Source organism: Lissotriton vulgaris, chromosome 2_1, assembly GCF_964263255.1.
Source record: "Lissotriton vulgaris chromosome 2_1, aLisVul1.2, whole genome shotgun sequence".
NCBI lineage: Eukaryota > Metazoa > Chordata > Amphibia > Caudata > Salamandridae > Lissotriton > Lissotriton vulgaris.
Genome location: NC_141687.1, coordinates 30,911,530 through 30,935,463, shown reverse-complemented (window position 1 = coordinate 30,935,463; position 23,934 = coordinate 30,911,530). Strand labels below are relative to the sequence as shown.

At 44.9% G+C, this 23,934-nt stretch overlaps 1 protein-coding gene across 1 annotated transcript in view; it reads right to left on the bottom strand.

Moving 5' to 3' along the window:
- Positions 1-23,934, bottom strand: part of LOC147729496 (adenylate cyclase type 10-like) — a 573,747-nt gene that overhangs the window by 56,151 nt on the left and 493,662 nt on the right. Inside the window, exon 5 of the mRNA XM_086954004.1 lies at positions 11,770-11,958. Coding sequence (XP_086810130.1) covers positions 11,770-11,958 — 189 coding nt within the window. The remainder of the gene's footprint in view (positions 1-11,769; positions 11,959-23,934) is intronic.

Here is a 23,934-nt window from a genome sequence, read left to right as displayed (position 1 = left end):
CTTCCCACAACTCGAGCGGTTAGCGCTCTAGCTCCACAGGTCAAAGGGCTATTTAGCCTTCTCGTCGCTCTGAGCATGCAGCGGTCGCGCGCAGGGGAGTGCCTAAGGACGCGCCTAAGATGAGCCAAAGAGGAGCCCGTCTGCGCCCGTCCGCGACCGGACGGGCCAGGGGCCATGGCACTTACATCTGTGGACCTAGGACTACGTCTCATCACTCGGGTGATTTATAGCTCACAGGCACTTCTAGGATAACAAAATATCCCCCAGCTGGGATGTAAAGGGGTGGCGGATACTAGTCTGGAGGGCTCTTTCTCCTGTTACCATTGCCAAACTCAGTTTCGGACTCATTTCGATGACACTGATCTTGTTGGTTGTTATCAAATACCAACAATAGGGGAGGGCGCTAATGAATCACTGGGGAGCAAGAACCTGCTTTGTAATATTAGATCGCTATCAAAACATTCTACAGAGGTATGGGAACTCATTTCATCTGCTGAACCTGAGCTATGCTTCCTAACAGAAACATGGCTGAAACCCCACTCGGTCCCTGCTATAACCTTAGGAATCCCGACTGGGTACAAAATAGTCAGACTAGATCGCCCCACCAAGACAGGGGGTGGGATAGCGATTGTTTATAAACAGGAAATAGATATCTCCATTTTAGATGAACTCTGCACTCCAGAACTTGAATTACTAATTTTTAAAATTAACGTTGCACCCAAAGGTAGTTGGAAAGGAGCATTGGTATATCGCCCCCCTGGGCCTTGTGCCAATTTCTCCATCTCACTAGTGGAAGTATTGGCCCCCTATGTGAATAAAGACAGAGATTTCCTACTTTTGGGGGATTTCAACGTACATAGCGAATTAAAAGAGTGTAAAGAGGCATAGTCCTTACTGATGGATCTGTCCTTATTGGGCCTAATAGAAGAGAATAGTGGTCCAACACATCTAGCAGGTACATATAAAGGGGATCCCCGTAAGGAAAATTTGTTGTGTTACAAAACCAACAGTAGATTATTCAGACACTTTCAAAAAGGAAAAGAGAAACGTCAGAGATTACTTTCAAAAGTGGGTACTGTAATTTATTAACAATACCTTGCAATGATACTTTAAAGAAACTTTATGCAATTGTTGCAATTGGTGCCCCGGAAAAGAAGGGGAGAGGTGAAGAGTGCTCGGGGGGGTGTGTGAGAAAAGAATGAACACAGTTGAAAAGACAAGTGATAAGTACAAAAATTACCAACACATTCAAAAAGAATTACAGACACATAAGCCAAAAAATATATAAGGGCATATAATGATAGTTATTTTACATAAAAACTTTCAACGGACACACAGTCAGTACTAAACTGTAGAGGGCAAGTGCCGGAAGTTTGCTGAGAAACACCGTCGACGTTTCGACCCCTGTATGTAGACTGAGTTCAGTCCTTAAATGGGGTCTTCATCAGGACATAAGCGACAAGGGGTGTGAGGGGCAATCCTGTTAGATAAATTGATAACAATAAATTAATGAGTAATACAACATAGTCAGTAGATTCAGACTATGATGAAAATTGGAATGGTAATATGGAAGGGTTACCATGGAGTCGTGGCCCACTGGAGCTCGCGATCTGGAACAGCAAAGGACTGTGCGTTAGTCACAAGTCGCCGAGGAAATAAATCTCAGAAAAACTACAGAGGAGAAAGAAAAGCCAGTGAAATAGGACTAAGTCCTCTACTTATAACAAGCAATTTAAAAGTGACCCAACTAGTGTGGGATCCACTGATAATTAATGTGATAGGTAGCATTTGTGGACAACTCCACTGTGGGAGTATGAGATAGGGGACCTCATACAGAGATGTTGATCTATGAGTGATTCCAAAGTGTATCTAAACACGGGGGTAGAGGTCAGCAAAAAACCCTTAATTAGGCTAGTGGGATGAGAGCACTAGGAGGAGAAATTGGTAATAATTCACACAATTCAGTAGGGAATGACAAACCAAAACATTAAGCCTGGAGGACTATCAAAAACTATATTGGGGATTTCCAACATACCTTGGCTCAAAGAAATGAAGCGAGTGAGTTGTTAACCCACAATTTCAAACGTTGATTATCAAACGCTCAATGCGCTGTGTTGGAGATCGAGGCTTAATTGTTAACATGGATCGTGAAACTTAAAAGAAAATGAAAATGAGGGTGAGCGAGTCAAGCGCAGGGAAGTTAGGCTACTACAGTGAAATAATTGCCGCTTTTCAGCCACATAGCATTTCGCTGCACTACATACCTATGTTGGAAGAAACGAGGCGAATCAGTTTCAACCGCACGGCTTAGCCGTTCTATGTCAGACGCCCACTTCGCTCGATGGCTCAATTGTCAAACTGGGTCATGGTTCTGAAAAAGATCGAGGGTGACCTAGTCAAGGGCAGGAAAGTTAAATTAAATGACCAAAATGGAAAAGAAAGTTGCCGCGTTGTGGTCACGTACCATTTCGCTGCTGTTGGGTCCAGAAATCCGCAAGCACTGCTACGCTGAGTTTCAGTGGGCGGGGCCTCACTCAAAAACGTAAGGCCGACATGGAAAAGGGAGAGTTACTTCGGTGCGGGATCTTGTTGAAAAAAGGGGGAGGCAATTTTATCGATGAGCGGATCAAGGTTGAGAAATAAAAATTGAATTAGGAGTACGATATGAACAGTTAGTGGGAAAATAAAAGCCGTAAGCCTTCACGTAATGGAGTGTAGACAACGAGTAAATTAATAAATTTGTACAGTCCGCGCAACTCTCACATACGAGGTTGAAGGCGGGTCACTGGGCATGTTATATGTCTGCACAGATCCTAAATATTGAGGCTTACCGCGCAACTCTCAAACAAGAGGTTGAAGGCGGGTCCATGAATATATTCGATTAATATGCACCATTTGGTTCTAGGTGGAAAATAGAAATACAATTACGCTTACATTCAAAGAATACAAAAGAGAGCAAAACACAGTAAGCAATACCCCTGCAACTCTCAAACATGAGGTTGAAAAGAGGGTGTCATTTAAACGCTCTGCAAATACACAGTTCAGAAAGCCCAACCCCGTTCCAAGAATGGGGAGGTGGATAAAGTGTTTTCAATTGAGTCATTCTCTATCAGTTAAGTTAACCCAAGGCTGCCAACTGTGCTAGACTACTATCTTGCTCGTTTAGGCCATGTTTGATTGAATCTAAGAGGGACATCCATTTAGATTCACGGGTGTTAAGTACTGACAGTAGATTACCTCCTCTTCTTCCCAAAGAGACCTTTTCGATCACAAACCATCTCAGATCTGAGACGGCATGCCCTGCCTTTTGCCAGTGGTCAACTAAGGGTGCACCGACAACATTGCAGCGTAGCCTGATACAATGGGAGGAGATGCGTGACTTAATCTTTTGTTGTGTTTGGCCTACGTATACTTGTCTGCAAGGGCAAAGGACGATGTAGATCACGCAACTCGAGTTGCAGTTGGTGTGATGTTTTAGTTTATAAGACCGTTCACCATAGTCAAAAGTCTTCATCTGGATGGTGGTTTCACATGCGGCACAATTACCACATCTGTGGTGTCCCAGTAGTGAGGGTAGATTCCAAAGGCTTGTGAGAGTCGGCTGGGTCACTGGTTCCAGATATGAGTGGACCACCATGTCCCGTAAGTTTTTTGCTCTCTTAAAAGAATGAAGAGGGGGCTGGGTCTGCATGATCTCGTCTGATACAATCGACCAATTCTTATTGATAATGCGTTTGACTTCATTACTCCGTGTGGAGAAAGTGGTAACACAAATGATCCGATCTGCTTTGGGTTGATTCATGTTGTCCGGTTGCAACAATGATTCACGTGGATTATACCAAGCCCTTTTCCTGGCCCGTCTAACCATTCGGGATGGATATCCGCGTGAGATAAGACGTTCACTTAGAATTTCAGATTCTTGTAGGTAATTTTCACGAGTGGAACAGTTTCTCCTAATCCTGAGGAATTGGCCAACAGGAAGGTTGTCTTTGAGGCCTCGAGGATGATGACTGCCATACTGTAATAGGGAGTTTTGCTCCGTCGGTTTCCTAAACAGGGTGGTCAAAAGGCGATCCTGCTCCACATAAATCGAGATATCTAGGAATGGAATCTTTTCATTGCTTGAGTCCACCGTAAATTGTATATGTTTTTTTTTTTAGTTCAGCCATGTGTGGAAGTCTAAAAGGAGTGCTTTACTTCCTTTCCAAATGCAAAGAATATCGTTTATATATCTGACCCATAATGTCAGATTATTATGAAAAGGGTTGGCCATGGCAAAAATATGTTGCTGTTCACAATAATCCATGTAAATGATCGCCAAATTTGGAGCGAAAGTGGCCCCCATGGCTACCCCCTTTGTCTGCAGGTAAAACTTCTCTTGGAAAATGAAGAAATTCTGTGTCATGGCAATACTGAGTAATTCAATTATGAAATCTGTCGGAACCTGAACAGGTGCTGGTCGTTTCTCCAAAGCTTGTCTCATTACTTCCAAGGCATCAAGTTGTGGAATGCTGGTATACAGCGAGACAATGTCGCATGTCACCAAAAGTTCACTCGCTGGATTAAATGGTCTATTATCAATGAGATTGATGGTTTGTGTTGTATCATGAAGATACGTTTTGGTACTCAGGGCAATCGGTTTCAGGAAGAAATCGACATATTCACACAAGGGTTCTAACATGGAACCACAGCCTGACACGATAGGACGGCCAGGGGGACTCGCTAAATTCTTGTGTACCTTAGGCCCAGGTCCCCGTGACTGCTTGGGTAAAACCCCTCCTTTTGTAATGACAACACATCTAGCAGGGCACACATTAGACCTAATATTGTCTAATTCCCCCTTGATTAATTGCCTACAGGTAAACTGGACTGATCACTTTATAGTGAAATTTTATACTCCTAACATCAGCACACCTCCCCCATGTCCATCGGCCCTCCCCAGCAAACGGAGACAATGGCACAAAATGACCCAAGAAGCTTTCTGTGAGAAGTTTGTGGAACCTCCCTTCACTCCCACTCTCTTTATCATTGAGGGTCTGGGCAGAGAATGTTCTGTAGATTTACAGTCCTTAACCTTATTAGGAAAATAAGGAAGATTCTTCCTTATATTTCCTTGGACACCAGAAAAACTGTGGACTCACATCCTGTGCATCTGTCCATCATTGGCTAGTTTGAGACGTTACTACCTATTACAAATATTTCGTTTTTATCAAATCAGAACATGCAGGCCTGCCGTCATGCTAGCACTGAACAGTTTCCAGTTGCAAACGGCCTGTAGGGCCTCCAAATTCTTACAGAAGGCGAGCCTCCTAATCCAGAAAACTGAAAAAAAAATGGTGCGGACCAAGTCCGAATGATTGATATGTTAGGTGAGGCTCAGGCCGCAGTCGATGTAACACTGTTTTTTAAAAAAAGAACTTGTTTTTTAAAGAGTGTAAATGCATTTTACCCAAGGCTAGTTCGTATAGTGTTTTGTACTCAATCTTGTAAAGGTTTTAATTAACCATATGCAATAAATATTTACTTACTTACTTACTCCTAACATCAGCACACCTCCCCCATGTCCATCGGCCCTCCCCAGCAAACGGAGACAATGGCACAAAATGACCCAAGAAGCTTTCTGTGAGAAGTTTGTGGAACCTCCCTTCACTCCCACTCTCTTTATCATTGAGGGTCTGGGCAGAGAATGTTCTGTAGATTTACAGTCCTTAACCTTATTAGGAAAATAAGGAAGATTCTTCCTTATATTTCCTTGGACACCAGAAAAACTGTGGAAACATCGCTAATTCAGTCTAAACTGGATTGCTGCAACAGGCTTTATCTAAACATACAGAGGCATTGCTTAAAAAAAGCTTCAGACTGTTCAAAATACAGCAGCACAGCGACTGTTCAACACCCCTACATCTGTATCTAAACAGCGTCACAGCCTGCACTGGCTTCCCATAGCACAACTCATCAAATTTAAGGCTCTGTGTTTGGCTTACATAGCACCGAACCACACAGGTCCTGTGTTTCTGCAAAACCTTTTTGCCTGGTATGAACGAACCAGACATCTCCGCTCTACTGGGGCCAAACTCCTGTCAATGCCCAGAATTTGTACATCGCACTGGGGTTTCTGCAGCTTTCTCTATGGCACCTCTAACTCTGGAACACTCTTCTGAGTGAGCTCTGGAGTGCAAACTCCCTCTCCACCTTCAGGAAAGGACTAAAAACCTGGTTGTTCCAGAACTAGACACATGCGGCAAGACTCCTCCGGGTATTTGTGCGCTTTATAAATTCCGTTAACATTAACATTAACGTTATCATGACCCAGGGACAATCAGAAAATACACCTCTTGTGAGGATCGTCTGTGAAAACACTCAGAAATCACAGGCTTTAGAAAGGCTTCTCTTGGATTTCTCCATGAAGTTCCATTATCCCAGAGACAGTAGTGAGAGACTCCTACAGCCTAAAGAAAGGTTTCAAGATAGACTTTTTTGGAATTTTCTGATTTGGTTGTAACTTTTGACAGTGTAATCAGATTTACACTACACTACCAGACTACTAATTCACTCAACTATAGAGATGCAGCTGACACTTTTCATGAAGATCCATCCATGGAAAACAAGTTACGGGTGGGAGGAGGGGGAGTAGTACGGGGGAGAGGCGATTGGGGCGGTAAAAATTTGCATAATTTCCCTTTTTGGCTCCAATTGAAAATTTAGCCAAAAGATACAGTAAAAACAGCAGAACAAATTGACACCAAACTTGGCATGATTGTAGAACATTACACAGAAAGCATTTTTTAAAAAATCAGGTGTAAAATCGTTCAGTAATAGTTGATATTTTTATGTTTAAGTAAGGGGCTTTGCAAGATTTAAAGGGTTAACATTTTCATATATCTTATCAGTTGAGAAGTCATTTTTTTATTTGCTCATAACTTTTCCGTGTGACGAGTATGCTTGAAATATGGCAGACACTAAGCCTTAGTGTCTGCCATATTTCAAGCATAGGGGGACCAGAAGCCTTCCTTCGGTCTGCAATGTCTCTCTTCACCACCAAAGTAGCTGATCCCAAAAGCGCTCGACTTGCCCTCAAACCCCTGGACCCATTCAAAACACCAAGCAGCAGCACTGAGGGTGAGAGTGGCACCTCCCAGCCCTCACCACCACAGCCAAGCAGGTCTGGATCAGCCATGTGAAAGGAACCTGGGCATCAAGGGCAGGTCAGGGAGAAGGCTGGCATGATGAAGGTTAGTAGGAGTGAGCTAGGTAGCATCAAGGGCAGGCCAGGGAGAAGGCAGGCATGATGAAGGTTGGTGGGAGTGAGCTAGGTAGCATCTAGGGCAGGCCAGGGAGAAGGCTGGCATGATGAAGGTTGGTGGGAGTGAGCTAGGTAGCATCTAGGGCAGGCCAGGGAGAAGGCTGGCATGATGAAGGTTGGTGGGAGTGAGCTAGGTAGCATCTAGGGCAGGCCAGGGAGAAGGCTGGCATGATGAAGGTTAGTGGGAGTGAGCTAGGTAGCATCTAGGGCAGGCCAGGGAGAAGGCTGGCATGATGAAGGTTGGTGGGAGTGAGCTAGGTAGCATCTAGGGCAGGCCAGGGAGAAGGCTGGCATGATGAAGGTTAGTGGGAGTGAGCTAGGTAGCATCTAGGGCAGGCCAGGGAGAAGGCTGGCATGATGAAGGTTAGTGGGAGTGAGCTAGGTAGCATCTAGGGCAGGCCAGGGAGAAGGCTGGCATGATGAAGGTTGGTGGGAGTGAGCTAGGTAGCATCTAGGGCAGGCCAGGGAGAAGGCTGGCATGATGAAGGTTAGTGGGAGTGAGCTAGGTAGCATCTAGGGCAGGCCAGGGAGAAGGCTGGCATGATGAAGGTAAGTGGGAGTGAGCTAGGTAGCATCAAGGGCAGGCCAGGGAGAAGGCTGGCATGATGAAGTTAGTGGGAGTGAGCTATGTAGCATCAAGGGCAGGTCAGGGAGAAGGCTGGCATGATGAAGTTAGTGGGAGTGAGCTAGGTAGCATCAAGGGCAGGTCAGGGAGAAGGCTGGCATGATGAAGGTTAGTAGGAGTGAGCTAGGTAGCATCTAGGGCAGGCCAGGGAGAAGGCTGGCATGATGAAGGTAAGTGGGAGTGAGCTAGGTAGCATCTAGGGCAGGTCAGGGAGAAGGCTGGCATGATGAAGGTTAGTGGGAGTGAGCTCGGTAGCATCCAAGTACTAGGACATTTGACTGATTTATTGGTGGTTTCTGGAAAAGGGCAGTTGGCATATCTTAATTAAAATGACACCCTTTGAACTGCAACAATACATAGTCAGCCGCCCGCTGGGATTTGGGGCCAGGCCTCCCTGCTGCGCACAGCCTTCAGCAAGGGTTTGGCTGCCCGTTGAGGGTTGGTCAAAGGGCTTGGCGGCAGTTACACAGTTTGGGGTTGGAGTTACATATGGTAATAAAATATTACAGTAAAAAACAGTAAAAAAAAGATAGAAATTCACTAAAAAACAAAGGTTAAGGGCATGGCCAGCCAAGATGGCCAAGTGTTAATGTTAATGTTATGGGGGATTTATATAACGCACAGCTACTCCAAAGAGTGTACCGGCGCTGGTGCAACAGAAGTACCCCCTGAGAAAAAAGAGATGAAGGACTGCTATAAAAGTCTGCGATTATTGGGTGGAATGCCAAGTTTTTAATTGGCGCCTGAAATTAAGAAGCTTGTGTTCTTGTCTAAAACTGGGGGGGAGGGAATTCCATATTCTTCCGACTACCACCTGGAAGGATCTGCCACCATTTCTGGCCAGAGAAAATGTTGGTATCACCAACAGATGTTGTGTAGATGATCGCAGCATCCTGGCCAGGGTATACGGTGTTATCCTCTTCCGAAGGTACTGGGCCCGCTATTGTGTAAGGCCTTAAAGGCCTTGAAAAGGATCCTGTTTTTCACTGGGTGCCAATGAAGAGTTTTTAGATGGCTAGTCATGTGGGTTCTGGGTCCTAGATGGAAGTAATCCACGGAGGCTCCGCTACCATTCATTGCAAACTTAAGGCTTAAAGTCGACAATCGGTGCAATTTGGAGCAGGAAGCGGTCATGAATAAGTAGAGATAACAATATTGGCCTGGGGAGTGATCTAAGGTCAGCGAGTATAGCAGATGAGACCGAATCCTCGTTAGGCTGGACCCAGACAAGATGGCGGCGGGCCCTTCTTGATGAGGCCCCTGGGACTTGTCCACCATCTAAAGAGCCCCTAATACGTGGTGAGAGCCGGAGAAGGGTTGATGTATGAGGGCCCTTTCTGACCAGGCAGTGAGGGGAGCAGCAGACACTGTTCTTGCACCCGGTGAGTGGCGCCTAGCAGCCCGGGCACCCCGCCGTAACTGGATGGGCCTAGTGGACCGCCTGGGGAGGCCGCTGGGGAGGAGCCGCACTAATTCTTGAATACAGCAGCCTACAGAGACGGCCACCGGGATGCGAAACAACATCTGTTCAGACCAGGAACAGACAAATTCAGACAAGAGCACATCAAATATCGGTCAACCTACCCTTTTGGCCTAGCCTTCGACCTCCACAACAAAGCACACTATGTAACAGGCCTTGCATAAGCAATGGAAGTCCTAGAGATACCCAATCATGAACAACAGACCGAGGGGGAACAGGATAACCGAAAAGAAGAGTACAGCTGTTCCCCAGGGGGAAATATGTTGGTGAATAATGGATACACTGCGACTTACCTAATCCCAAAATGGCGGCCCCTGCGAGACCCATTAAGTGGACAGGCTGGGCTTAGAACCCTCCAGAGGCCTACACTTATCTGAATGAAATTGACCACGAGTGAGATATCACAATGAAGCATCTCATGTGTGAGAGTCCTGTTGTCCGCCCAATCCCATCACCGACAAGACGCTCTCCAGAAGCAATGGAACATCTAGAGATACCCAGTCCCGAACAACAGACATAGGAGGAACAGTGAACCGCAAAGAAAAGTACAGCTGGTCCCCAAGCGGAACGGCCTTGGGTTTCCTAGCATCGTCCACGATCTCAACTGAAGCATTGAATGCCGCCGGCCTTGGTGACATCAGTCAAATCTACATTCCGTATTACAAGTTTGATGGCATTTCAGTGCGAACCACAGACAGCATTAAGCCGGACTCTCTTTCGATACCAATCAATACCAGATAAGCAGATTCACATCAGCAACACTCTTGGATGGCCACTGGGCTATCAAGGAGCAATAAATATGGTATCGTAAAGGCCTTAACCAATTTCTTGACCTGACTGACATGGTCATTAAGATCAATGGGGTCACCCAGTATCCCTCGGAACCTGGATTAATAGAACCTGATTATTTCTTTCACAGTCAATAGTGATTTTGTACTAGACTTTTATAAATGTACTACACCTCAGTAATTAGGTGATGTATAAACTTTAATTTCTGTATCTTTTTGTTTATCAATATTTTTTTAGTTAAATCGAACTTTAGGAGTGGGAGCATTCTTTCTCCTTTGAGGTCCTGAAGGAAAGCCTTGGGGTAGGGCTTGAAAGTCGGTGACTAACCAGGGAAACAGCAGGTATTTTGCCTCGAGCATTTCCCAATTGCCCCTAGCTTTTAGCATATCAACTAGGGGAGTAAAATTAAGTGTTTTTTTGTCCCACTATCTTGATATTTTTCGATGTTTTTCATACAATTTAACCCACACCATCTCAAGGAAACACAGAGGTGTGTAGGTGTACTTGAACACCCCTTTTTCCATAAAGTGCTTCTGCATCTCCGTAGGTAGCAGCATGCCCCTGTCCGTAGGAGGGATGCGCCCTATGATGAAGCACGCCCCTGCCCGTAGGAGGGATGCGCCCTATGATGAAGCACGCCCCTGCCCGTAGGAGGGATGCGCCCTATGATGAAGCACGCCCCTGTCCGTAGGAGGGATGCACCCTATGATGAACCACCAAGGGCCACCCCGGTGGGTGAGGGTTATCTGAAAGAAAACGTTTTTTCTTTCTTTACACTCCTACTAAGAGGGTCACTTTTCCTTCTTTGACAGAAGGGACTCTCTTTTGGTTATTTGATAGATTTCTGGAGGACAAGTCCCATTTCCACTGCCTCTAATCTCCCTTCTTTTGATGAGACACTTTTGTTTCCACCAAGTAGGTGACTACCCGCTCCATCAGCCACATTGAGGGTAAAAAAGGCAGCTCCTGTTAATAGAGTTCTCTGCTCCGTGTCAGTCCAGCCATGCTCTCCGCTGATGTAGGGATCCTGTACACCTCTTTCAGGAACTCCCAGGCTCTTAAGCGCATACCCAGTCCTTGCCCTTAACCTAGCCTGGAGATGCTAACAATATTTAGTCCTATTGGGAGCTGCACATTTCCAGTATACTCAATCAGACAATTGACACCCCATCATGAAAACAGGTTTAGCTCACCTTGCCGTATGTGTCATCCAGTGGTCCAGTTGTGCTTCCCTATCCAAACCACTTTTCACACGTTGTCATATCCCGGACCAGAGGTTGAGAACCAGTGCTCTTGGCTGTCTACCCATTCCTGCACGATGTGGCCACCAAACTGTGATAGCTTTGATGGGTTGCGGAGTTGGATTATAATGCCAAACTACATTACCTTTGTAGTTCTTCCATAATAACCCACTCAGAATTATAATACTGTGCATACAACTGTAATAATTTGTAACTTTGAAAATGTGCCCTGAATAAACAAAATGAAGCCTCTCATTTCCTACTTCTTGAGGAAGTGGATCTTTAAAGAAACTTATGGGCTAGAAACACCATCCTAAAGCAGGCAACTTACATTATTCAGCTTTAGCCAGGTCTCTTCTTGTTTGTTCTCATGCTTCCTACATGACTCCAAAGCCTTCTGGACAAGCTGTGCCGCTGCCAGCTCCCTTCCAGTGAGCATGAAGATAAAAGCTTTTAGGTGTAAGGCCCTGTCGAAGAACAGCGGGGTGGTAACGCAGAGAGACATGAAGGTATCTAGGTGCTAGAGGAGGAAAAAGGGACAATTAGTTCCAAGCATCCACAAACAATAGAAGCCACTATTGCCACAAACCAAAAGAAGATTGAAGCCAGGAGCAGAGGAAAGCCAACATTGCCCCAACCCAAGAAACTAAAGCCAGGAGAAGACAATAGCCATCAACGCCCCAGTACAAGGAAGTGGAACTAGAAGAAGATTAAAGTCAATAATGTCACAGCCTAAAAGATAAAAATGAAAGCCAAGAATGTTACTGCATCATGATATATAAGCATTCCACAAACCAGCGACATCTCAAAACACTTGTAGACATAGACCCAGATTTACTGAGATTTTGCATCCGGCTGTACCACTTTTGTGGTACTGTCTCTACACAACATCCATGTTGGGATGATCCAAGTCATGCAAATGAAGATTTGCGTAGGATTTTACATTCTGCAGCACACATGCAAAGAGGAATAAGCCTCTAAGAATAGTTTTTGTGCACAAAGGTATCCCTTTGTGTGCAAACACTATTCTGACCACAATGCAGGTACCTTTGTGTCAAGGAAAGAATGCTTGAATTAACCTCAGCCACTGGCAATCGCTCGGGTCATATCCCAATCCATCGTTTTTTGACCACCATGCCATTCCAGTTTGGACCCAGCCATATGCAAATCAGTCTTGACCCTGATCTCCATGCACCCAGGATCTGGAACAACACCCCCGTATCCATCGTACTGCCCTAGTGCTGGTTCAATGTAGGGAAGAGTTCAAGATGCATCTCTTTAAAGAACAGTACATCACAACGCATTTGACGTCCACAACCCAGCTTCCTTGCCTATCACTTGTTGACTTTAACTATATACAGAACTCTGCTGCTTTTTGGCTAGGTTTCCGCTATAGAAATACCACATAAATACGTGCATCCAAATCATGATGGTGCCAGCAACAGAAAGCTTCAAAGAGGCCCAACTACTACTGGGCAGTGAGAGGGATGTGTTCAATCTAGATACACTGCTAGAAAAAGGAGGTATGGAGGATGGGCTGCATACATTTTGCAATTAATCGGCATAACTGGTGCTCGTACATTACAACTGGTCCGATCACCCTCTGGAACTAAAGTCATATGTGTGTAGAGAGGCACTGTCAGGGTGAGCAGCAAGTAATAGTCAATCCCTGATGGTAAAACCTACAGATGGAGAAGCACACATAAGAGGTAAAAAAAGTTTTCTTTCAATCCCAAGAGTGGAAACGGAAGTTGACAGAGGAAGAGAATGTGCCCGGCCCCTGCAACTGTCTAGCAGAGGGATAGAAAGGCGTGATACTGGCACTTGACTCCACTATAAACAAGCATTTGCAATGCAATACGTCTCACATTAGGAAAGTTTGAGCTATTGGTATTGTAAATGACACATTTTTTTATTTATGTTTTGTTTTTGAAAATAGCGAAATTAATAGCTTTGTCATTTACAATGCCAATATTAATTGGCAAATGTGACACCTATAGCATTTGTAATGCAATATGCGTTGTATTTACGTGACTTACATGTATTGATATTACAAATAACAATGGCTTTTAAATTTTTTTCAATAATTAATACTTAAATAAAAGTTCTTGTAATTTATAATGGCAATAGCTTAAAGTTTTGTAAATAACTTTTGTGACGATTATGTTCAGTGTATTTTATTGTGACGAATATCCAAGAAATGAAGTGAAATATTAACATCTTTTTGTTAAATTTGTAATAAAGCGGGAAACATTGAGAGTACATATTTCAACCAGGTGTTGTTGAATGGTTGCACAGATTGATGCTGTGGTGGCGCTGAGTGATGTTGTGATGGCGAACGAGTGATGCTGTGGCGTTCAGTGATGCTGTGGTAGCGCATAGTGATGTTGTGGTGCCCCTGAGTGAGGCTGTGGTGGTGCGGAGGGATGCTGTATGCTATGCTATGTTTTGTTTTGCTATTCTATGCTTTGTTTTGTTATGCTATGCTATGTTTTGCTATCCTATGCTTTGATTTGTTATGCTATGCTATGCTGTGTTTTGTTATGCTATGCTATGTTTTGTTATGCTATGCTATGTTTTGCTATGCTATGCTTTGTTATGCTATGCTATGTTTTGTTATGCTATGCTATGTTTTGTTATGCTCTGCTATGTTTTGCTATGCTATGCTTTGTTATGCTATGCTATGTTTTGTTCTGCTATGCTATGTTTTGTTGTGTTTTATTATGCTATGCCATGTTTTGTTATGCTATGCTATGCTATGTTTTGTTGTGTTTGGTACGCTATGTTTTGTTATGCTATTATGTATTTTGTTTTGCTATGCTGTTTTGTTGTGTTTTGTTAAGCTATGCTATGTTTTGTTGTGTTTTGCTATGTTTTGTTATGCTTTGTGTTGTGTTTTGTTATGCTATGTTTTGTTCTGTTATGCTATGTTTTGGTAGGCTATACTATGTTTTGTTTTGCTATCCTATGCTATGTTTAGTTTTGCTATCCTATGCTTTGTTTTGTTATGCAATGCTATGTTTTGTTGTGTTTTGTTATGCTATGCTATATTTTGTTGTGTTTTGCTATGCTATGCTTTGTTATGCTATGCTATGTTTTGTTATGCTATACTATGTTTTGTTGTGTTTTATTATGCAATGTTTTGCTATGCTATGTTTTGTTACGCTATGTTTTGCTATGCTATGTTTTGTTATGCTATGTTTTGTTATGCTATGTTTTGTTATGCTATGCTATGTTTTGTTGTGTTTTGTTATGCTATGCTATGTTTTGTTGTGTTTTGTTATGCTATGCTTTTCAATGCTATGTTTTGTTATGTATGCTATGTTTTTTTTATGCTATGCTATGTTTTGTTGTGCTATGCTGGTGAAGGTGAGAGGGTGTGAGGGGGACTGGGTGTGAGGGGGTGTGGGCTGAGGATGTGTGAGGGTGAGAGGGTGTGAGGGTGAGGGAGGGTGAGGGTGTGTGAGTGGGGGTGTGTGAGGTTGAGGGTGTGAGGGTGAGGGGGTGTGAGGGTGAGGGGGTGTGAGGATGAAGGGGGTGAGGGTGTGTGAGGGTGAGGCAGTGTGAGGGTGAGTGAGGGTGTGTGAGGGTGAGGGTGAGTGAGGATGCGTGAGGGTGAGTGAGGGTGTGAGGGTGAGGGGGTGTGAGGGGGAGTAAGGGTGAGAGGGTGTGAGGGTGAGGGGGTGTGAGGGGGAGTAAGGGTGAGAGGGTGTGAGGGTGAGGGAGGGTGAGGGTATGTGAGTGAGGGTGTGTAAGGTTGAGGGTGTGAGGGTGAGGGGGGTGAGGGTGAGTGAGGGTGTGTGAGGGTGAGGTAGTGAGGGTGAGTGAGGGTGTGTGAGTGGGGGTGTGTGAGGTTGAGGGTGTGAGGGTGAGGGGGTGTGAGGGTGAGGGGGTGTGAGGATGAAGGGGGTGAGGGTGTGTGAGGGTGAGGCAGTGTGAGGGTGAGTGAGGGTGTGTGAGGGTGAGGGTGAGTGAGGATGTGTGAGGGTGAGTGAGGGTGTGAGGGTGAGGGGGTGTGAGGGGGAGTAAGGGTGAGAGGGTGTGAGGGTGAGGGGGTATGAGGGGGAGTAAGGGTGAGAGGGTGTGAGGGGGAGGGAGGGTGAGGGTATGTGAGTGAGGGTGTGTAAGGTTGAGGGTGTGAGGGTGAGGGGGTGTGAGGGTGAGTGAGGGTGTGTGAGGGTGAGGTAGTGAGGGTGAGTGAGGGTGTGTGAGGGTGAGTGAGGATGTGTGAGGGTGAGTGAGGGTGTGTGAGGGTGTGAGGGTGACGGGGTGTGAGGGTGAGGGTGAGTGAGGGTGAGGGTGTGAGAGGGTGTGTGAGGGTGAGGGATGATGTGTGAGGGTGAGGGAGGATGTGTGAGGGTGTGTGAGGGTGTGAGGGTGAGCGGGTGTGAGGATGAGGGAAGTCATTAATATCAGTTTAACACCTTAATACAGTAATCAGCAAGTGAAAGGTAACCTTCCCTCGCGTGATAAATGGTCTATCACGGCTCGGTTTCTAGTCGCTTTTAAACTGACCGAGCTACAAACTATGCAGATGACGGTAAGTGAGGCAAATCCAGAGTTACGCAGAAAAGGTTGGAGAATTGCTTCATTCCAGGGGCTTCTGGTTACACTGAGTTACCTTGACCCCCCAGGGAGGTTATAGCCTGCCTCCTGAGAGCCCTAAGATATAAACTATGTGCCAGAAACAGAAACTTTGCATTCCATGGAAGAAACCCTAAAAAGTGCATTTTTACAAGTGAAACTGTATAAGTTTTCATGGTAAATAACAAGACATAAATACACTTTTGTGATACTAGGAAGGAGAATGATTGTTAAAAGCTACACGTATTGACAGAGAAAATGTTTTCCCCGCGGAGAAAATAAATATAAATATATGTGTTTAGCACATTCGGCTGCCTGCCCGAGTGTCGAATTGAATGCTAAGTCCAGGCCTCTGTCCGACTGATTTTGTAAACGGTGAAAGAAGGTTCAGGCGGAGCTGCACGGCTGTGAGTATTTTTATACTGTCTGAAATTTGCTGGGCCAGGAGTGGGACTTCTGGGTGGGGTTCATTGGTCCAGAAGCACACCACACCCCAAACACTGAACCCCAATGAGTGACCATCTAGCAACAGGCGTGTACAGCTATTAACTTTGTTTTGTTTTACATATTTCACGTTCAAGTGTGATTTCAAGAAAAGTGCTCGTTAATTTTCATTGACAAGTTTAAAAAAAATGTTTATCCACGTCAGGTGTCAATCAAAAATGCACTTTATAATTGTGTTTATTGAATAGGTCACAGTGTCTTCTCAATGGATTAGTTTCATTCCGATTGTTCCCAGCCTCAGTGCGCTTTCGGCTCTGAGGCCATTTCTCAGTTGGCGTTAATCAGCAGGACTTCGGTGCACGTGTTGAAAAGACGTGTTGCCAAGTTTCAGTCATTGCCTTTCTTTCGCATCTTTAAAAGTATAAAATGTGTTGTGTGTAGGCCCATTGATGATTTAAAAAAAATAAAAACTCGGAAAACCTTTTAAGAGGAATAACTTCAGATGCGACGACTCCTTTCGGTTCCACCCACGTTTCAGCATCTAGGTGCTAGAAAGCGTATATCTATGCTGCTGGGGGCAGTTGTCAACTATACTTGTCTATGTTGTGAAAATGTGGTGTTGTGTAACGCTCTGACTCAAATGCTCTATGTTGACTCGTTATCTTTGATGTGAACTTTTGCTGTTGTAAAGCGCTCCGATACCTTTGGGTCCAGGTAGCGCTATATAAAACTCTCAAATAACTAAAGCAGCTCTGGACTGCATAAGAACAGTCCTTGCCCCTGACATGGTGAATCTGCACAGAGAGCAATTTAATCAATTCAAGCCACCTTAGTGACGTGTGCCAATTACAAACCACTTTGATCGTTTATCGTGACAGTAAGTGCTGGACTTTAACCTCTGGGCCCAATACGGTCAGATATGAGAAGCCATGTTAAAATATTCCTTTCCAGGCCCACATAGGGACATGAATAGGGTCAGCTGAGAGATAAACGAAGGTTGCCAGGTCGCAGAGCCCATCACTTCCCCTGCAGCCCACCTAACCTCTATGCTCCTGTGACTTCAGGATACAGTCTGATGCAACCCCCTAAACACACCAGTCAGAAGGGAGAACATCCTGTCTTAGAAGCAACACATCATTTCTTTCAATAACAATCACACTCCACGAATAAACTATATGCTATCTACACAGGCAGCAAAACCGCGCAAGTGCAGTCTGTATCCAAGAGAGGCCCATCTCACCACAGGATGGCTGGAGTCAGATTCTTACACCTAGAAATACAGGCCAGAGTTCACACTAGAAAACAAGTGATGGCCCGGATTTGTGGTGTTGCCAACAAAGTGTCCTCGACTTTTTTTAAATAATAATAATAATAAAAAATGTAATCAGCATTTTCCATTTTCGTGGTACAATCACAAAGTGTATCGACTTTACTTCCTCGCTAGTCTGGAAGAGAGAGAACCTTGACAAACTCCTCAGTGAACCCAGAGACTATTAAATTCATCCTGTGCGGATCCAGACTTAAAGTGAAGAGAAAAGAAATTACCCAACTGCTGAGCTGTAGATAGAGACTAGGTATGAAAATGGAGTCAGTTTAGGTTTATTGTGTAAGTGCATCATTTGTAGGCCGCAAAGCACTGCTAGATGCCGCCAACAATCAAATACACAAAAAGTGGAAAAGGAAAATATAAAGTATCAGAAACGAATAATAGGGCTAAAAAAAACTAACAAAGAAAATAATAGGGCTGACTCCCAACTCAAAAAGTTAAAAAATGAGAAGAGAGGCAAAGATTATGTATGAGAGTTTAGGTTGGTAGACTAAAGGTCGGGAGAGAGGCAGAAGTGAACAAACAGTGTGAGGGCGGCGAGGGTAAGAAGATACAAATAAACGTTAAACAAGTCTTCGCGTCTCGATGCTGTTTGGGAGGTGGGAGGGGATGTAGGAGAGGGGGGAGTGATAGGGATGAAAGCGCTAGCGGACGCTTGCTGTCAAATGGTGACCTAAGGAGCGAGTGAATGGGAAGACCGGCCGTGGGAGGGGAAGTAGGAGAGTGGTGGTGTGCGATGTGCATGCGGGGGCGGGGGACTGGCAGTCTTTGAAGTGCAATTAAGGGGGGGAGCGGCAGCCTTTGAAGTCTGATGCAAGGCACAGACAAATGGTGGTGTGACATGGCTGGCCTCGTGCACGCGCCTGTCTCTCATGAACTGTGTCTAATCCGCCGTTTTGGTAGACTGTTCTTTTGCCCTTTCTATAATCTCGCCAGCAATGCACAAGCGAATTGGCTAGGCAAGACCTAAAAAGCTGGAGAACCTGAAGGGAACCTCAGCTATGGTGCAAGCTTGTATGGAGAGAGTGGAACAAAACTAAACAAGGCAGGAAGTGTCAGTCAAAGAACTTGGCCTAATGGTGCACCCTTTGGAAAACCGAGGGAGCCAGATGGAGGAGGAGGTTCAATCACAAACTGACTTAAAGGCAAAGTAAATGGAGACCATAGTAATTTATTGGCAGAGGGCACTTAGCAGGGTAGAAGGCTTCACAGAAGTGCCTTCAGATAAAAAACTAATTGTTGAAGATGCTTTTTGCACACCATCTTCGTAGAACATATTTGAGAGTCCAGTGCACACAGGGGTTACTGGGCATGAATTGTGTCAACTGGCCATTTTACTGCTGATGTATTGGGGTTAGACCTACGGTTATACCCAAGTTGAGCATCAAGGACAGTCCTTTGCACTTAATTCTCCGGGTAGTGAAGCCGATTGATCGAAGGTTTACTCAGAATGGCAGTGTGGGGCTCAGGCACTGAGAGCTCGGTGTAACATTAATAGTACACAGTAAGTCATCGTGCAACTAGTGCTTTATCTGTATCGATAGAAATGTACTCGGTCCAACCATAAGAAACGTTTACTTACTTGTAGTCCTGGTTCTGCACTGTAGGACTCTTCATTAAAGTCATAAATGCTAGATTAATTTCCACAACTTTGGGTAGGAAGGATGGATCTGTTCTAAAGACTACTCTTGATAAAAAACGATGAATGGCTGTGGTTTGACCATTAATGATAAAGAGTAACCTTGATTCACCATGTTCAGCACCCACTTGTCTGAAGTGACAAGATACCACTCTTCCCCCATGGAGGGGCAAACAGAGGGGGGTACTAGGTTGTCAATTCCCGTTTCCGGAGGGGTGTTGTATCATCCTCCAGAAGAAGACTGTCTTGGAGTAGTCGATTTTTGCTTCATTGTCTTCGTGCTCTAAGGGTAGCTTTATCCTTGCTGTTGGTGATAGTGTGGTTGAAATAGCCAACGTGGGTATTGAATCGGATGTGGGTAATATATGGTGTACTTTGGCTTACATTACTGTTTGAAAACGCTTCCCTTTTCCAGACCAAAAGCTTTTACGGTATCCACCTCTTTTTTTATTCAAATCATTTCTTCCTCAGTGTGCTGGCTGAATAGCTTGGTACCATTATAAGGAAGGTTGAGATTTCATGCTGTGCATCTGGTTTATGATTGCCAAACTTACCAGGATATTTGGGAGAGTGATACCCCTTGGCAAAAGCCGATAGAAGACAATTCTGCCCCATCATTAGCTGCACTTATGACTTGATTAGGCACTAGTGAGCCTTTGATGACCATTTCCTCAAAATGCTGTTGTACATTGAGATCTTCTATAAATGTTTGCAAAAGGGTGGCAGGCACTATTGCTGCACTAACTGACAGTTATTACAACCGTTCTTTGGTTCATGCTAAATTTCCACTTCTGCCCACCTCCTAAGAACAGCCACCAAAACATGGTCTTAACAAACAAACTTATTTAACACAACAATGGAGAGGCAAAGCGTATCAATACTACTTTGTGGCTTCAAACGCCATACATTTGAGTCAACATAGATGACAGGAGTAATGGTTGTCCAAACGGTGACGTGATTTTCAAGTGCTTTTATTATCTTCATAAAGTCCGCAGCCACAGCTGTGGATTTTGGCTGTGGACTTTATGAAAATAATAAAAGCACTTTAAAATCACGTCACCGTTTGGACAACCATTACTCCTGTCACAAAGTAGTATTGATACGCTTTGCCTCTCCATTGTTGTGTTAAATATCTTCTATAAATGATTCAGGGCCTAATTTAGATCTTGACAGAGGGGAATACTCCATCACAAACGTGACGGAGATCCCGTCCGCCGTATTACAATCCTATTACATCCTATGAAGATCGTAATACACCAGACTGAGTATTCCATCGGCCAAGATCTAAATAAGGCCCTCAATTCCTTCTCATATTTCATTATCAGAGCGACCAAGAAGGGCTGCATCACTCACATTTTGTAATACCATGGTCGTGTGTTGCACATCTTCCTCCCAGTTATATACATTTTGCTCTCTATTTCAGGTGGAGCAGTGGTCTCTGGTACCAAAGCATGGCGTTTTCTGATGGAGGTGACAATCACAGGTTCTGGATGAGGCTCAGAATTTGGAATTTAGGTTCCTGTTGTTGTGGCCTCTATTTTGCTTTTACAGCCTTGGAGTTACTACTTTGACAGTTACTAGTGTCAAGAATTTATCTTACGCAACATCTAGGAGACCTGGGAGCAAGGGAAGCAATGGTCTTGGAGATGCACTTGGCTGAATAGTCTCCAGTATGTTAATGTTACTGTGATTTATAAAGCGCGTGAATACCCAGAGGTGTCTTGGAGCTGAGGACAATACTAGACCTGCTTGGGCATCTAGTTCTGGAACAGCCAGGTTTTCAGTCCTTTCCTGAAGGAGGAGAGGGAGCTCGCACTTCTGAGCTCACTCGGAAGAGAGTTCCAGAGTTTAAAGGTGCCAAAGCAAAAGCTGCGGCCACCCCAAAGTGGTATTCTGATTCTGGGTACAGTCAGGAGTTTGGGTCCTGAAGAGCGAAGATATCTGGTTGGTTCATACCAGACGAGAAGGTCTTGCAGAAATACAGGACCTGTGTGGTTCGGTGCTTTGTACGCCAGACACAAAGCCTTGAATTGTAACCGTTGTGCTACAGGAAGCCAATACAGGCTGCGAATCTCTTTGGATACCGGTTTGCACCTGGAGATGTTAGACAGTAACTGTGCATCTGAATTTTGTACACTCTGAAGCTTTTTTAGGCACTGCTTCTGAATGTTTAAAAACAGCCTGTTACAGTAATCCAGTTTAGACTGAATCAATGATCTAACTACAGTTGTTCTGGGGTCCACAGGAATGTAAGGAAGAATCTTCCTAACTTTCTTGATGAGGAAGTGGGAGGAGTATAACTGAGATAGATGTTTGAGGTGCATTCAAAGGAATGGTTAGTTTATTTGCATCTCTCACCAGAAAATTGTGAACAGTTGTGTCATCAACTGGTGAGATTCTCACCACAGTTACAGCAGTAGAAGGTGCTATGAGGATGAGTATGATCTATCACTAGAGGTTTTTCCTGGTGTTCTGAGGATCGGAGGACTGTAGGCCCCAATTGCTACAGACACGGGGTCATTGCATGCCATAAGGAATCACCCATACCCCTACAGAGGACTTGCAAGGGATTGCCATCTAGGTACTCTGCGCTGCTACGCTCACCGTCATTGGAGGCTGGGAGCCTGATGCAGTTTGCTGGATCTGTGGGGGCCATTTGACTGGCATGCTCAGATGGGCTAGTGAACTCCTACCAGCCAACACTCAAGAGTCTCCACATAACTCTTGCCCTCCCACTGCATGTTGACCCTCAGGCCTATCCAGCATCCAGGAGGCATCATGGACCTGGGCAAACCAACCCATAAGGGGTCTTGTGCTTGCAAACAAAGAGAGACCTCTCAGGCTCCTGAGACCACACACACAGGCATATGGATGGATCCCCCAAAGGTCAATATCACAGGGTCGATTTGCAGGTATTTAAGGAGTACCCTTATGGCACCAGGACAGAAGATAGATACCATAGCGATAGATGTGAACTCCATAGGGTGGATCACCGGAAGTTATCGGAAAGAATGAAGGCGAATGAGTCCACCATCGCCGCCATGAGACCCACAGTTTCTGCACTGCAAAAACAGAGGGAGGATGTGCTCAGAGATATAAGGCTGTTGCAGGCCCAAGCGGTGGATGCAGAAGGTGTTCATGCTGCAACAATATTAGGATAGTAGGGATGCCAGAATATATTGAAGACCAGTTGAGTTATTCTTAGAGGATAGGCTGCTCAAGGTGGCACTCCTTCAACACACAGTATAAGTTCTTTCTGATTGAAAGGGCGCCGGCCCGCCTACTAACCCAGTTGGCTCTTGGAGGCCGATAACTGCCAGGTTGTTGAATTATCAGGCAAGTGACAACATATTGCAGCAGGCGCGGGCCCATGGGCCCTGTGATGTCACAGGCCATAAAATGTACCTTTTCCCCAAAATATGCTGCCCAGGTGCAGAAGCAACAGCTCAACATTTCAGGACCCATGTGAATTCTTAGTGACCTCGGTATTACCTATGGCTTGATATACCTGGCGAAGTTATGCATCAAGCCAAACAATAAGAACTATTTCTTCAGTACTCTTGAGGATGTGAGTACCTTTCATGGTTGTTGCTTCACTTTCACTTCTTCCCCTTTCCTTCTTTCCTTCCTTTCCTTTCTCCTCTTTCTGGGGTTGTCAGAGGAAACATGATGAGCTTCGTTTTATTCAGTGCCCTGACTTCTTGGGGCCGTGCCTTCTTTGGCTTCCTCATTATAGTCATAATTATGTGGGCTCTGTTTCTCTTTTTCCAGAAGTGATGTCCATTGCTTCCAGTGGAACTGTACTGTGTGTCATGTTCATTTGTCTTTTACGAAAATGCAAAATAAAATTAAAAAAAAAAAAAAACTCTTAAGGATGTGTGGTCATGGCTTGAGGAGCATGACCATGCTGTGTCATATGTATGCAGAGTTGAGCCAGAGGTTGCCCGTGGACAGCGGTACAGTGAGGGTAGCGGCGGCTGCCTCTGGGGGCCTCTCATAAAGGAGCAATCCATGGAGAAAAGAGCGACTCTTCCATTCAATTGGGAACTAGTCATGTGGACACTGCTGAAGGTGACTCAGACATGACATCAGCTCAGGGATGACTATCCCCATTGAGTGTCCCCGTGTCATGCCCAGAACTGCAGATGACTTGCTTTAATTACTTTAAGCCCTCCTGGGGGGCAGTGGTGGCCCACACAGCACTTGGCATTTGAGCCCCGATTTGTTCATGTGCCCTAGGGTCCTAGTCCTAGTCTACTGGCGGTGGGGCTCTGCACAAGCATTCACTGATGAAGTTTAATTTATCATTATTTATAAGTTTTATATAGTGCTAGTTAGACCCGAAGGTATCAGAGTGCTTTACGCATAATGCAAGATCGTTTAATTGCTGTACATACATATAGACCGACAAAGAAAAGTCGTTAGGCAGTCAAGGTAGCAACAAAATGCGGACATCAGAACACCTGACCTGGGGGGGTAACTCACTCACTTCTGAGGGATTT